The 15,163-nt window shown below is 47.0% G+C and overlaps 1 protein-coding gene across 3 annotated transcripts in view; it reads right to left on the bottom strand.

Moving 5' to 3' along the window:
• The window catches only part of hps3 (HPS3 biogenesis of lysosomal organelles complex 2 subunit 1), a 32,674-nt gene that overhangs the window by 3,393 nt on the left and 14,118 nt on the right, over positions 1 to 15,163 (bottom strand). For 2 of the 3 annotated variants that reach the window (XM_014123627.2, XM_014123625.2), the window contains exons 6-18: positions 12,458 to 12,647; positions 11,917 to 11,998; positions 10,932 to 11,086; positions 10,426 to 10,527; positions 7,505 to 7,613; positions 7,090 to 7,343; positions 3,398 to 3,575; positions 3,057 to 3,290; positions 2,793 to 2,978; positions 2,482 to 2,676; positions 2,250 to 2,348; positions 1,890 to 2,096; positions 1,474 to 1,564 (exon numbers count right to left, since the gene is read on the bottom strand). In XM_014123627.2, coding sequence (XP_013979102.1) covers positions 1,474 to 1,564; positions 1,890 to 2,096; positions 2,250 to 2,348; positions 2,482 to 2,676; positions 2,793 to 2,978; positions 3,057 to 3,290; positions 3,398 to 3,575; positions 7,090 to 7,343; positions 7,505 to 7,613; positions 10,426 to 10,527; positions 10,932 to 11,086; positions 11,917 to 11,998; positions 12,458 to 12,647 — 2,082 coding nt within the window. The remainder of the gene's footprint in view (positions 1 to 1,473; positions 1,565 to 1,889; positions 2,097 to 2,249; positions 2,349 to 2,481; positions 2,677 to 2,792; positions 2,979 to 3,056; positions 3,291 to 3,397; positions 3,576 to 7,089; positions 7,344 to 7,504; positions 7,614 to 10,425; positions 10,528 to 10,931; positions 11,087 to 11,916; positions 11,999 to 12,457; positions 12,648 to 15,163) is intronic. The other variant, XM_014123626.2, reaches the window with a different exon arrangement.

Below are 15,163 nucleotides of genomic sequence, written 5' to 3'. Positions count from 1 at the left end.
TCGGTCACGCTTCACAACGGGAGGATATTACAGCACCGCCTACATGTCGGTCACGCTTCACAACGGGAGGATATTAGAGCACCGCCTACATGTCGGTCACGCTTCACAACGGGAGGATATTACAGCACCGCCTACATGTCGGTCACGCTTCACAACGGGAGGATATTACAGCACCGCCTACATGTCGGTCACGCTTCACAACGGGAGGATATTACAGCACCGCCTACATGTCGGTCACGCTTCACAACGGGAGGATATTACAGCACCGCCTACATGTCGGTCACGCTTCACAACGGGAGGATATTACAGCACCGCCTACATGTCGGTCACGCTTCACAACGGGAGGATATTACAGCACCGCCTACATGTCGGTCACGCTTCACAACGGGAGGATATTAGAGCACCGCCTACATGTCGGTCACGCTTCACAACGTGAGGATATTACAGCACCGCCTACATGTCGGTCACGCTTCACAACGGGAGGATATTACAGCACCGCCTACATGTCGGTCACGCTTCACAACGGGAGGATATTACAGCACCGCCTACATGTCGGTCACGCTTCACAACGGGAGGATATTACAGCACCGCCTACATGTCGGTCACGCTTCACAACGGGAGGCTATTACAGCACCGCCTACATGTCGGTCACGCTTCACAACGGGAGGCTATTACAGCACCGCCTACATGTCGGTCACGCTTCACAACGGGAGGATATTACAGCACCGCCTACATGTCGGTCACGCTTCACAACGGGAGGATATTACAGCACCGCCTACATGTCGGTCACGCTTCACAACGGGAGGATATTAGAGCACCGCCTACATGTCGGTCACGCTTCACAACGGGAGGATATTACAGCACCGCCTACATGTCGGTCACGCTTCACAACGGGAGGATATTACAGCACCGCCTACATGTCGGTCACGCTTCACAACGGGAGGATATTACAGCACCGCCTACATGTCGGTCACGCTTCACAACGGGAGGATATTACAGCACCGCCTACATGTCGGTCACGCTTCACAACGGGAGGATATTACAGCACCGCCTACATGTCGGTCACGCTTCACAACGGTGGATATTCTTGCAACTTCAGCAACAAATGTTTGTTGTAATTAAAATTATTTGAAGTAGTTATATAAACATTTAGATTTTTCAACATTTAACCTAAAATGCTATACCAAACCTTTCAATGTGTGCATGGTGATTTTTGCTATTTTCCTACTTAGTTTTAGGATTATTGAGATTATTTGTGAATTTATATCTGATATTATGTGTTTATTTCTGTGCAGCTGCATCTTTGTAACGCTCCCGCTGCCGAGGAAAATAAACTGGAAGCGTAAAAACTACACTGCGTCAAGAGAGACTCGCATCGCAGACGACGTACTGCTTTCGCGTGCGGTATAGCATGTCTCATAGACGACGTTACAGAGACGTGGCGATGACAGTGTAGTTTTGCTGTGAGTGTACCTTTGAGTGCAGCCAGCAGGATGGTGTTCTCTCCCTGTGTTGCCCTGGTTCTCTCACACAGCTCAGGGAACAGCTTCTGCCACCACAGAGCCTGAACAAAAACACATTCATCCATTAGAAAGATATGCACTATAGAACCATTGAAATATAGAAAAAGGCAATGTTCCCGTGTTCACAGAGACCGCATTCACTATAAAAAGCTGCATACGTCGGCTCAAATCGGAAATTACCTTGAAAATTTGCGCTGCTACATGGAACTTCCGCACTACTGATTGAATCTATCCCTTAGCATTCAGACCGTAGGACTGAGGTTATGAGGATGTAAGTACGGATAGGGTAAGATCCACAGTAGGGGCAAAGGAGTTGGGGCAATGCATATACGTTTCACAGAAGCATGACATTTCCACAGTACCCACCATGTTGTTGTTCTGCAGCTCATGATTAGCATAAGGGATGATGGCCTGAGGACAGCGGTCTAGCAACCTCTCGATGGAGCTCTCGTAGTGACCCAGCTTGGTGGCACAGAGCACGTGCACACTGAGCCCGGCGTTGTCCCCGTCTGGCAGCTGCTCCAACAGGGGCAGGATGGATGACGCGTCCAGGGTGGGACCGCACAGCAGGGACTGGATGATTCATTGTTTGTTCACCATAGTGGTACATTTACATGTAAGGGTTAAAAAAAAAGCTTTATTTTACAAGTTGATTGGTTGGTTGATTGATTCCATGTCTGACTGATAAATTGATAAATAGCACGGACATGATGCAGAGAGACTGACCTGTAGTTTGTGGAGGTCCTCTGTAATGATGTTGACGTGAGCTGGAGTCAGGATGCTGACCCAGGGATGCAACACGCCGTAGTGGGAACACCAGTTAATCTGTAACACAGAAACAGTCACCCAGGGATCTCCACTACCTCCTAGACTCCAGCCCTATGGAACATCACACCTTAGTGCGAAGAACACGCTACAGACACACAGAAAACACGCTACAGACACACAGAAAACACACCAGGTCGTCTGCGCTCTTGAGCGGTTTGAATCCGCGGCCGTCTCGGCGTGTGACGCGATCGATGTAGACAGTGGTGAGGCGGAACAGCAGCTCCTGGATGACAGCTTCCTGTGACGAGGCCATCAGCAAGGCTTCCCAGAAGTCAACCAGCAGCTGAGGGCCTCCCTGGGGCCCTGACACATCCCCACACAGCTCCTACAGGAAACACACTCACAATGAAACGCATTACATATTGTCACATTTTGGAATCGAATTCTGGAGGAAATCTTACAGGAATCCTGGAGGAATGACACACACACAGTAACCCTAACCTGGAAGAAGAGGTCAGCCTCGTCCAGTTTGACCTTGTCGTTCTCGTGCAGCGCCACCATGGCTGCCACCAGCAGGCCGTCCTGGTTGTCCCTAAGGTGGCGAGCCAGGAGAGTAGGTACCACCGCATCTCCTCTGCCGTGCAGCAGCAGCTTGGCTTCCTCAATGAACCCATACACCTGCAGCATCTGGGACGGGGCATAGAGCAGATACACTGTTCACACACTCTCTCCTTCCCCCACCACCATACACAAACATGATCGGACCTCTGTGTGTTGGCCCATGTGCTGCCTGTAGAGCTGCAGGTCTGCCATGCGTAGGGCCAGGGAAGCCTTGGACAGGGTGAGGGGTACGGAGGGGGCGCCGATGGACTCCAGCCGCTCTAGGTGGGCCAGGCCACAGTCAGGGCTGGCTCTGGCCATGGAAGGGCTGGCTATAACATGGGGAAGCTGGGACGGCTCGGCCATACCGAAGATATCCAGCACCTCGTTGGCTGTCTCCTACAACACACACAGACACCAACCACTGAATCTCAACAGTGTGGCTATTGAATCAGAAGAGCTTGTATTGGAATGGCTGGAGGTCTCCAAAGACTGGTGAAAGTTACCTCAGTGAGCAGCTCCAGGGTCTCCTCATAGAGGGAGTGTTTGAGGAAGAAGAGGAAGCCCTTCCCGTAGCCACAGAGGCTGTTAGACAGACCCCTGTTCCTGGAGATCACCTCTGTCAGAGACAGGCCTGACATCTTATAGTAGGGCAGGGCCAAGTGGCAGTCACGCTTATCAAACCTACACATCAGTGGAAGGGATGGTCGCACTTTACATTCAGTCCACCAACACACAAATCAGTCCACCAACACACAAATCAGTCCACCAACACATCAATCAGTCCACCAACACACAAATCAGTCCACCAACACACAAATCAGTCCACCAACACACAAATCAGTCCACCAACACATCAATCAGTCCACCAACACATCAATCAGTCCACCAACACATCAATCAGTCCACCAACACACAAATCAGTCCACCAACACATCAATCAGTCCACCAACGCACAAATCAGTCCACCAACGCATCAATCAGTCCACCAACACACAAATCAGTCCACCAACACACAAATCAGTCCACCAACACATCAATCAGTCCACCAACACATCATTCAGTAAACCAACACACAAATCAGTCCACCAACACACAAATCAGTCCACCAACACATCAATCAGTCCACCAACACATCAATCAGTCCACCAACGCACAAATCAGTCCACCAACGCATCAATCAGTCCACCAACACACAAATCAGTCCACCAACACATCAATCAGTCCACCAACACACAAATCAGTCCACCAACACATCAATCAGTCCACAGTCCACCAACGCATCAATCAGTCCACCAACACACAAATCAGTCCACCAACACATCAATCAGTCCACCAACACATCAATCAGTCCACCAACGCATCAATCAGTCCACCAACACATCAATCAGTCCACCAACACATCAATCAGTCCACCAACACATCAATCAGTCCACCAACGCATCAATCAGTCCACCAACGCATCAATCAGTCCACCAACACATCAATCAGTCCACCAACACATCAATCAGTCCACCAACACATCAATCAGTCCACCAACACATCAATCAGTCCACCAACACACAAATCAGTCCACCAACACATCAATCAGTCCACCAACACACAAATCAGTCCACCAACACATCAATCAGTCCACCAACGCATCAATCAGTCCACCAACACATCAATCAGTCCACCAACACACAAATCAGTCCACCAACACACAAATCAGTCCACCAACACATCAATCAGTCCACCAACGCATCAATCAGTCCACCAACGCATCAATCAGTCCACCGACGCATCAATCAGTCCACCAACGCATCAATCAGTCCACCAACGCATCAATCAGTCCACCAACGCATCAATCAGTCCACCAACACATCAATCAGTCCACCAACACACAAATCAGTCCACCAACACATCAATCAGTCCACCAACGCATCAATCAGTCCACCAACACATCAATCAGTCCACCAACACATCAATCAGTCCACCAACACATCAATCAGTCCACCAACACATCAATCAGTCCACCAACACATCAATCAGTCCACCAACACATCAATCAGTCCACCAACACACAAATCAGTCCACCAACACACCAATCAGTCCACCAACACATCAATCAGTCCACCAACACATCAATCAGTCCACCAACACATCAATCAGTCCACCAACACACAAATCAGTCCACCAACACATCAATCAGTCCACCAACACATCAATCAGTCCACCAACACATCAATCAGTCCACCAACGCATCAATCAGTCCACCAACGCATCAATCAGTCCACCAACACATCAATCAGTCCACCAACACCTCAATCAGTCCACCAACACAATCAGTCCACCAACACATCAATCAGTCCACCAACGCATCAATCAGTCCACCAACGCATCAATCAGTCCACCAACGCATCAATCAGTCCACCAACGCATCAATCAGTCCACCAACGCATCAATCAGTCCACCAACGCATCAATCAGTCCACCAACGCATCAATCAGTCCACCAACGCATCAATCAGTCCACAGTCCACCAACGCATCAATCAGTCCACCAACGCATCAATCAGTCCACCAACGCATCAATCAGTCCACCAACACATCAATCAGTCCACCAACGCATCAATCAGTCCACCAACGCATCAATCAGTCCACCAACGCATCAATCAGTCCACCAACGCATCAATCAGTCCACCAACGCATCAATCAGTCCACCAACACATCAATCAGTCCACCAACACATCAATCAGTCCACCAACACATCAATCAGTCCACCAACACATCAATCAGTCCACCAACACATCAATCAGTCCACCAACGCATCAATCAGTCCACCAACACATCAATCAGTCCACCAACACATCAATCAGTCCACCAACGCATCAATCAGTCCACCAACGCATCAATCAGTCCACCAACGCATCAATCAGTCCACCAACGCATCAATCAGTCCACCAACACATCAATCAGTCCACCAACGCATCAATCAGTCCACCAACGCATCAATCAGTCCACCAACACATCAATCAGTCCACCAACGCATCAATCAGTCCACCAACACAATCAGTCCACCAACACAATCAGTCCACCAACACATCAATCAGTCCACCAACACATCAATCAGTCCACCAACGCATCAATCAGTCCACCAACACATCAATCAGTCCACCAACGCATCAATCAGTCCACCAACGCATCAATCAGTCCACCAACGCATCAATCAGTCCACCAACGCATCAATCAGTCCACCAACGCATCAATCAGTCCACAGTCCACCAACGCATCAATCAGTCCACCAACGCATCAATCAGTCCACCAACACATCAATCAGTCCACCAACACATCAATCAGTCCACCAACGCATCAATCAGTCCACCAACGCATCAATCAGTCCACCAACGCATCAATCGGTCCACCAACGCATCAATCAGTCCACCAACGCATCAATCAGTCCACCAACGCATCAATCAGTCCACCAACACATCAATCAGTCCACCAACACATCAATCAGTCCACCAACGCATCAATCAGTCCACCAACGCATCAATCAGTCCACCAACGCATCAATCAGTCCACCAACACATCAATCAGTCCACCAACGCATCAATCAGTCCACCAACGCATCAATCAGTCCACCAACGCATCAATCAGTCCACCAACACATCAATCAGTCCACCAACACATCAATCAGTCCACCAACGCATCAATCAGTCCACCAACGCATCAATCAGTCCACCAACACATCAATCAGTCCACCAACACATCAATCAGTCCACCAACGCATCAATCAGTCCACCAACGCATCAATCAGTCCACCAACGCATCAATCAGTCCACCAACACATCAATCAGTCCACCAACACATCAATCAGTCCACCAACACATCAATCAGTCCACCAACGCATCAATCAGTCCACCAACACATCAATCAGTCCACCAACACATCAATCAGTCCACCAACGCATCAATCAGTCCACCAACGCATCAATCAGTCCACCAACGCATCAATCAGTCCACAGTCCACCAACGCATCAATCAGTCCACCAACGCATCAATCAGTCCACCAACACATCAATCAGTCCACCAACGCATCAATCAGTCCACCAACGCATCAATCAGTCCACAGTCCACCAACGCATCAATCAGTCCACCAACACATCAATCAGTCCACCAACACATCAACCTTGATGTTAATGTGATCTGACCCCACTGACCTGCTAAAGCAGTCTCCTAACTGGGCGCAGCTCTCCTGAAAGGCCTGCTGCAGCTCCTGTCTCTCTGCGGTGCGTGTTGTATTATATCCCAGGGCCTGGGCTAGGTTCTGACCAGTGGTCTGAGGCCGCTCTACAGGGTTTCCAACACGGGGGTCCAGGAGCGTGGCTCTCAGGAGGAGGTGGGCTTCACTGAGCAGGTGCAGACAGCTCTGAGACAGAGGGTTGGTCTCCTCATACGTCTTACTGTACTCCACCTAGCCCAGAGAAATGGTTGATTGTTGAATGCAAGGTTAAACACTATAAATGGATTGTTGAATGCATGGTTCAGCACAACCAACAAAGGCCAAAGAAAAGATTATGGTAAAATGAGGTAAGGTGTCATAACAGTAAGGCTATTGTTGTCATTGTGCGTTACCATCTCGTTGTAGAGCTGGAGCGGGGGGACGGTGTTGACCACGTACAGGTTCCAGCCGTGACCCATCTCACTGGGATTCTGGGGCTTAGTGAAGTGTGACTTCCTGTTCCTGGGTCAGAGAAGCAGGAAGTACAGTCAGCTCATCTCTATAAAAAAAACGGCCACAGATGGCGGACATTACAGCTTCTATCTAGGTGGTCAGAAACTACAGTCGTGGCCAAAAGTTTTGAGAATGACAGAAATATTCATTTTCAAAATCTGCTGCCTCAGTTTGTATGATGGCAATTTGCATATACTCCAGAATGTTATGAAGAGTGATCAGATGACTGTCCCTCTTTGCCATGCAAATGAACTGAATCCCCAAAATACATTTCCACTGCATTTCAGCCCTGCCACAAAAGGACCAGATGACATCATGTCAGTGATTCTCTCGTTAACACAGGTGTGAGTGTTGACGAGGACAAGGCTAGAGATTACTCTGCCATGCTGATTGAGTTCAAATAACAGACTGGAAGCTTCAAAAGGAGGGTGGTGCTTGGAATTTATTGTTCCTTCCTCTGTAAACCATGGTTATCTGCAAGGAAACGCGTGCCGTCATCATTGCTTTGCACAAAAAAGTGCTTCACAGGCAAGGATATTGCTGCCAGTAAGATCGCACCTAAATCAAACATTTATCGGATCATCAAGAACTTCAAGGAGAGCGGTTCAATTGTTGTGAAGAAGGCTTCAGGGCACCCAAGAAAGTCCAGCAAGCGCCAGGACCGTCTCCTAAAGTTGATTCAGCTGCGGGATCGGGGCACCACCAGTACAGAGCTCGCTCAGGAATGGCAGCAGGCAGGTGTGAGTGCATCTGCACGCACAGTGAGGCAAAGACTGAGGATGGCCTGGTGTCAAGAAGGGCAGCAAAGAAGCCACTTCTCTCCAGGAAAAACATCAGGGACAGACTGATATTCTGCAAAAGGTACAGGGATTGGACTGCTGAGGACTGGGGTAAAGTCATTTTCTCTGATGAATCCCCTTTCCGATTGTTTGGGGCATCCGGAAAAATGCTTGTCCGGAGAAGACAAGGTGAGCGCTACCATCAGTCCTGTGTCATGCCAACAGTAAAGCATCCTGAGACCATTCATGTGTGGGGTTGCTTCTCAGCCAAGGGAGTGGGCTCACTCACAATTTTGCCTAAATACACAACCATGAATAAAGAATGGTACCAACACATCCTCCGAGAGCAACTTCTCCCAACCATCCAGGAACAGTTTGGTGACGAACAATGCCTTTTCCAGCATGATGGAGCACCTTGCCATAAGGCAAAAGTGATAACAAAGTGTCTCGGGGAACAAAACATCGATATTTTGGGTCCATGGCCAGGACACTCCCCAGACCTTAATCCCATTGAGAACTTGTGGACAATCATCAAGAGGCGGGTGGATAAACAAAAACCCACAAATTCTGACAAACTCCAAGCATTGACTATGCAAGAATGGGCCGCCATCAGTCAGGATGTGGCCCAGAAGTTAATTGACAGCATGCCAGGGCGGATTACAGAGGTCTTGAAAAAAGAAGGGTCAACACTGCAAATATTGACTCTTCGCATCAACTTCATGTAATTGTCAATAAAAGCCTTTGACACTTTTGAAATGCTTGTAATTATACTTCAGTATTCCATAGTAACATCTGACAAATATCTAAAGACACTGAAGCAGCAGACTTTGTGGAAATTAATATTTGGGTCATTCTCAAAACTTTTGGCCACAACTGTACAGCTCAGCTGCCATAACATCAAGCTCAAAAAGGTTACAATAGCCCCTGGGCAGGACCATGCAGAATGCCGAAAGCGTGTAGTTCAATTGGAGTTCACATGAATGACACAAACCTATGAGCTCAAAGACCACCAAACATTTAGTTTTAGTTCCAGTTTACATGTTAGTCATTTAGCAGACGCTCTTATCCAGAGTGACTTAGTGTTAGTGAAGGGAGCTAGGTGAGACAACCACATAACATAGTAGCTATTAGTAAAGTAAGTGCTAGCACTTCTCCCTAGAGATTAGTCTGACTACCTACCAATGCAAACCAATCAACAGAGGATGTTATTGAGGGCAGGGGTTTTGGGCGTTAATGTCAATCAGACACGTTGCATGCTTTTCTTCATGACTCCACATGTTAACACACAAGGCCTACTGACCCATGTGCTGAACACATTGTGTGTGTGTGTGTTCTATCGGCTCTCTGTCCAGTACAGCCTGTAGCAGCGACAGCTAATAACAGACCTGATGCTCTTAGCCAGTGAAACACGCTGCAGTGTCAAGCAGTCTCATGTGATAACAAAGCCCCTGTGTGTGATTTGGATAAAAAAAAGTTCAGCTTGGTGAAGGAATGGTATTTTCTGCATGTTTCCCACCTTCTCGTCTGTGAATGCATGGTCATGCGGGGGCCTCTACTGGCCTTGCGGGGGCCTCTACTGGCCTTGCGGGGGCCTCTACTGGCCTTGCGGGGGCCTCTACTGGCCTTGCGGGGGCCTCTACTGGTCATGTAGTCTTCCAATCTCTGGCTCCATCATGCTTTAGTCTAATCAGGCGTACTGGGTTTTCAGACGTTAATGCTCACAGTACATAATATATCACAACACTTTTATCCAAACGTGACTTAGAGTCATCCTTGCATACATTTTACATACTGGTGGTCCCGGGAATCGAACCGCCACGCTCTAACAACTGAGCTACATAGGACCACCACATGAATGACATGATATTATGTCCAGTAGGTGATATCATCACACTGATACGATGTCCTGTTTAGTCCATCAGTTAGTGACGAGAGACACAGGGTGTTGTTTTAGTAGGGTTGGGGGTTTGGGGGATTATTCCAGATGGACTACTCCAGGTGGACTACAGAGGGACACACCATCAAGGGGCCAGGAGACTTACAGGAAGGAGTGAGCCAGAAAACGCTCCAGAGCCGGCGTGGTGGAAGGCTCTATACCTACTGCTAGGAAAATCCCCCTAAGGGTTTTGTGATCTTTGTATTCTCTACAATAAGAGTTACAGGTACAATTGAAGGACAAAGAGAGGGAAGATTCAGATATTTAAAATCCTATAAATTAACAATTACATCTTTTAAACACAAATGTGAAGAAATAAAGTGTACTTTCAGTGCTTAATAAAGTGTATTTCCAGAGCTTAATAAAGTGTATTTCCAGTGCTTAATAAAGTGTATTTCCAGTGCTTAATAAAGTGTATTTCCAGTGCTTAATAAAGTGTCCTTTCCAGTGCTTAATACATGATGGGTGTGTGTATTGTCTGAATGCTGCTTTACTTGTGACACACAGTAAAATGCTCTGGCCATGGGTATAGGATTAGATAAGGGCAAAATATAATTTCACAATATTTTTCTAGCTATGACTACAGTGACTAAGTGTGTGCGTGTGACCTACATGACTCTGCGTGCGGTCCTCTCCGTGTCCTCCCTGGTCTCCACATCTGCTGTGGTCAGCAGGACGATGTGGTGTTGGTAGTGACACAGAGCCTTCAGACCAATGAACAGCTGAATACGCAGAGCACACAACTCCATGGTGATGGGAGGACAGGCCTGCGCGCGCGCATACACACACACACACACACTTTTTATTACCTGGTGGTTGTTAAGTTGGTGAAATTGTAATTACATTGTTATTACCTCACAATTATACTTTTGTATCTTTGGGATTTATTAAAATAATGATATTGCTGCTACATGTCAAGTGGATATCCATTGAGAACTGTTTCTTACAGATATTATGATCTTACTCTGGGAAACCGACGGGTGGAATATGGGTCCTAGGGGCGGTAAGCAGCCACTCACAATGAAGATTCCACTTTAAATTTTTTTAAAATGGACCTCCCAGCATGTGCAGACCAATCACATTTAGGCTCTCAATTACCATTCCAGAGAGACTGCTGCCCAGCCTTACAAGGTGCTAGTCAGATTCCACTGTGTCACTGTTGGACACGCACGCATGCAGACACACTGCACAAAACAACGACACTCTTGTCACCAGATGCAACTGTGTAAGTGGTGGTTGCCATTTTGAGCCCTTTCCAGCTCCACCATCTTAGTGAATCTAACGCAGTGATCTGAGCCAAGCAGACAGCTATCTGTATTTCTGGAGAAACTCTGATCCACTCTAATGACTTCCTGTCTTATTGTGTAGCAGGGCCAATCAGAGCCCAACCGAGGCACAACCAATCCCACACGAGGGGAAGCCTCAGTCAAAGCATCCTTAAGACCAATAATGAAGATGTCCAAGGCATAGGGGGTAGATATGGTGAAAATTCCACCAAGCCTGACGGATAACTAAAAGCTTTCCCGGTCCTCAGATCTACAAAGAGCTCCCTAGGGGTCCGGCCGTGGGTCGATCCGTCTTCCATTAGCTTCCTCACCTTCATGGTGGTATCGATGTAAGGGTCCTCAGCTCTGGCTGCTACTGCTGCACACCTCACTGAGAAGCACTGGAGAGCATTCCTGACAAAAAGAGGTAGAAATTAGGGCCCTGGGTTTTGTGAGATCATGTGACATGCCTAGATTTGAACCTTTATTTAAAGCGTTTTCATCAAACTGTCCCCTTTTCTTTTCATGTCACATGGTCCAGCAACCCCCAGACAATTGCTTTCATTTTTGGTGGAATTCTCATTTCTGGACAAAGCTTCAAATACAGCATAAAATCTTGCTATGTCACATGATTGCGTAAACACAGTAGGGTCGTGCGGTATCCAGATGTTTCTGTACCATACCAGGGTATACAGTATTACCGACCCCCCCCCCAAAAAAAGTATATATTTTTTCCTGTATTGAAAATCCCACCGTCAGTATTTTGAAAAATACTGTTTATACCGTATAGCGGGGTATCACCGAAGTCAGATAAGACTGGTCTCATGGACTTCCTTTACCGTCTCGAGAGGCCCAGCCCAGTCCTGTACTTACTTTGTGATTATGTGGAGGAAGAGGTCAGTGAGGACAGCCTGCTGGGCCTTCTCTGGATACTGATAGGCTGAGACCATCTGAACCCCGCCCCTCACGCTGTACAAATAGCCCGTCTTGGGCAACGAGAAGAAACAGAACAAACACGTCGGCTCCACCCCTCTACCCCCCTCCACACATACTTCCTGGTTACCTGGTTGTCAGGAAGAGGAGACCAATGGAAGAGAGAGGGATGAGATGTGAAGCAGATGGGAATGTAGAAAATATAGGTGCTCCTAGTTTAAGTGTCCCTCATACATATGCATTTACACTACATGTTGGTTCCATAGGTAGGGAAAGAGCCATGTATTTAGAGAGTTGGGACATTGAGGTTTCTACATTATGATGCATTTAACATGACACTACAACATTCTACGGCAGCAATGTTAGCTACCGCATTGTCTCACGTCAGATGGCGTCACTCCTCCCTCAACCGATCAGTCTTGTAGGACGTGGAACTGATAATGAAATTGGAATAATGAGCATCCGCCATTCAAAAAATGAAAACATAGTCCTTCATTTTCGATATCACTGTGCTCTCATATGACTCTATGAAATAGGCAGAATAACTAGTTAGCTAAATTACTACACACATTGTGACAATGATTTAATAGTTTGCCATTGTGAAACAATTTAAACAAACCGGTGGTTTGTACATCTCCTGTACAAATTCTGTGCCAGGATGTTGGTCGCCAGTGCAGTGACTTGATCAGCTGTGTAGCTAACTGTTGTAGCTAGCTTACTGACACAGTTAGCTAGCTCTTCCTTCACTAACTAACATGGAAAGCTTGCATAGCCTGTTTAAATTATCCTTAAGTTGTAGACACGCAGCCCCACAATTAAGAAGAAGTGACTTAACAGAAAAATCGGTCCATAGATCAGCATGTTTCTCCGCAATTGTATCGTTGAGGTCAGCTGAGCATAGCAGCTAACTCAGGAGGCTGGTGGAATGACTCATGAACAACTGCTTCATGAAAACTCATCACAATGTGAGCATAAATTAGCACTACTAGCTAACTACAGTAGCTTGCTAGCCAGCTTTTGTTGGAAGTTTTAACATTGTGTGTGCAGCACTACGTAGGTAGATGATTTCAGCTAACGTTAGCAAGCTAATGTTGGACACATTTATGCTAAATTTCGTGCCCATTGTCAAACTTTAGAAATACTGTTCATTGAAGCAAAATAATCCTCACCAACATAACATTATTGACATACAGTGCATTCGGAAAGTATTCAGTACCCTTGACTTTTTTACGTTAGAACCTTATTCTAAAATGGATTCAATAATTTGTATTCCTCAATCTAAGCACAATATCCCATAATGGCAAAGCGAAAACAGGTTGAGATATTTTAGCAAATGTATTAGAAATAACAAAAACAGAAATACCTTATTTACATAAGTATTCAGACCCTTTGCTATGATACTCAAAACTGATCTCAGGTGCATCCTGTTTCCATTGATCATCCTTGAGAAGTTTCTACAACTTGATTGGAGTCCACCTGTGGTAAATTCAATTGATTGGACATGATTTGGAAAGGCACACACCTGTCTATATAAGGTCCCACAGTTGACAATGCATGTCAAAAACCAAGCCATGATGTCAAAGGAATTGACTGTAGAGCTCCGAGACAAGATTGTGTCGAGGCACACATCTGAGGAAGGGTACCAAAAGATGTCTGCAGCATTGAAGGTCCCCAAGAACACAGTGGCCTCCATCATTCTTAAATGGAAGAAGTTTGGAAACACCAAGACTCTTCCTAGCGCTGGCCGCCCGGCTAAACTGAGCAAATCGGGGGGGAGAGCCTTGGTCAGGGAGGTGACCAAGAACCCGATGGTCACTCTGACAGAGTTCCTCTGTGGAGATAGGAGAATCTTCCAGAAGGACAACCATCTCTGCAGCACTCCACCAATCAGGCCTTTATGGTAGAGTGGCCAGAAGGAAGCCACTACTGAGTAAAATGCACGACAGCCTGCTCGGAGTCCGCCAAAAGGCACCAAAAGATTCTCAGACCATGAGAAACAAGATTCTCTGGTCTGATGAAACCCAGATGGAACGCTTTGGCCTGAATGCCATGGGTCACGTCTGGAGGAAACCTGGCACAATCCCCACGGTGAAGCATGGTGGTGGCAGCATCATGCTGTGGGGATGTTTTTCAGTGGCAGGGACTAGGTGACCAGTCAGGATCGAGGGTAAGATGAAAGGAGCAAAGTACAGAGAGATCCTAGATGAAAACCTGCCCCAGAGCACTCAGGACCTCAGACTGGAAAATGACCCTAAGCACACAGCCAAGACAACACAAGAGTGGCTTCGGGACAAGTCTCTGAATGTCCAGCCAGAGCCCGGACTTGAACCCGATCAAACATCTCTGGAGAGACCTGAAAACACCTGTGTAGCGACGCTCCCCATCCAACCTGACAGAGCTTGAGAGGATCTGCAGAGAAGAATGGGGAGAAACTCCCCAAATACAGGTGTGCCAAGCTTGTAGCGTCATATCCAAGAAGACTTGAGGCTGTAATCGCTGCCAAAGGTGCTTCAACAAAGTACTGAGTAAAGGGTCTGAATACTTATGTAAAATGTGATTTTATACATTTGCTAAAAACATGTTTTTGCTTTGTCATTATTGTTTGTAGATAGAAGAAAAAAAAGTAATGAATTTTAGAATAAGGCT

This window comes from Salmo salar, chromosome ssa10 (assembly GCF_905237065.1).
Source record: "Salmo salar chromosome ssa10, Ssal_v3.1, whole genome shotgun sequence".
NCBI lineage: Eukaryota > Metazoa > Chordata > Actinopteri > Salmoniformes > Salmonidae > Salmo > Salmo salar.
This window is presented reverse-complemented; position numbering and strand designations above follow the sequence as displayed.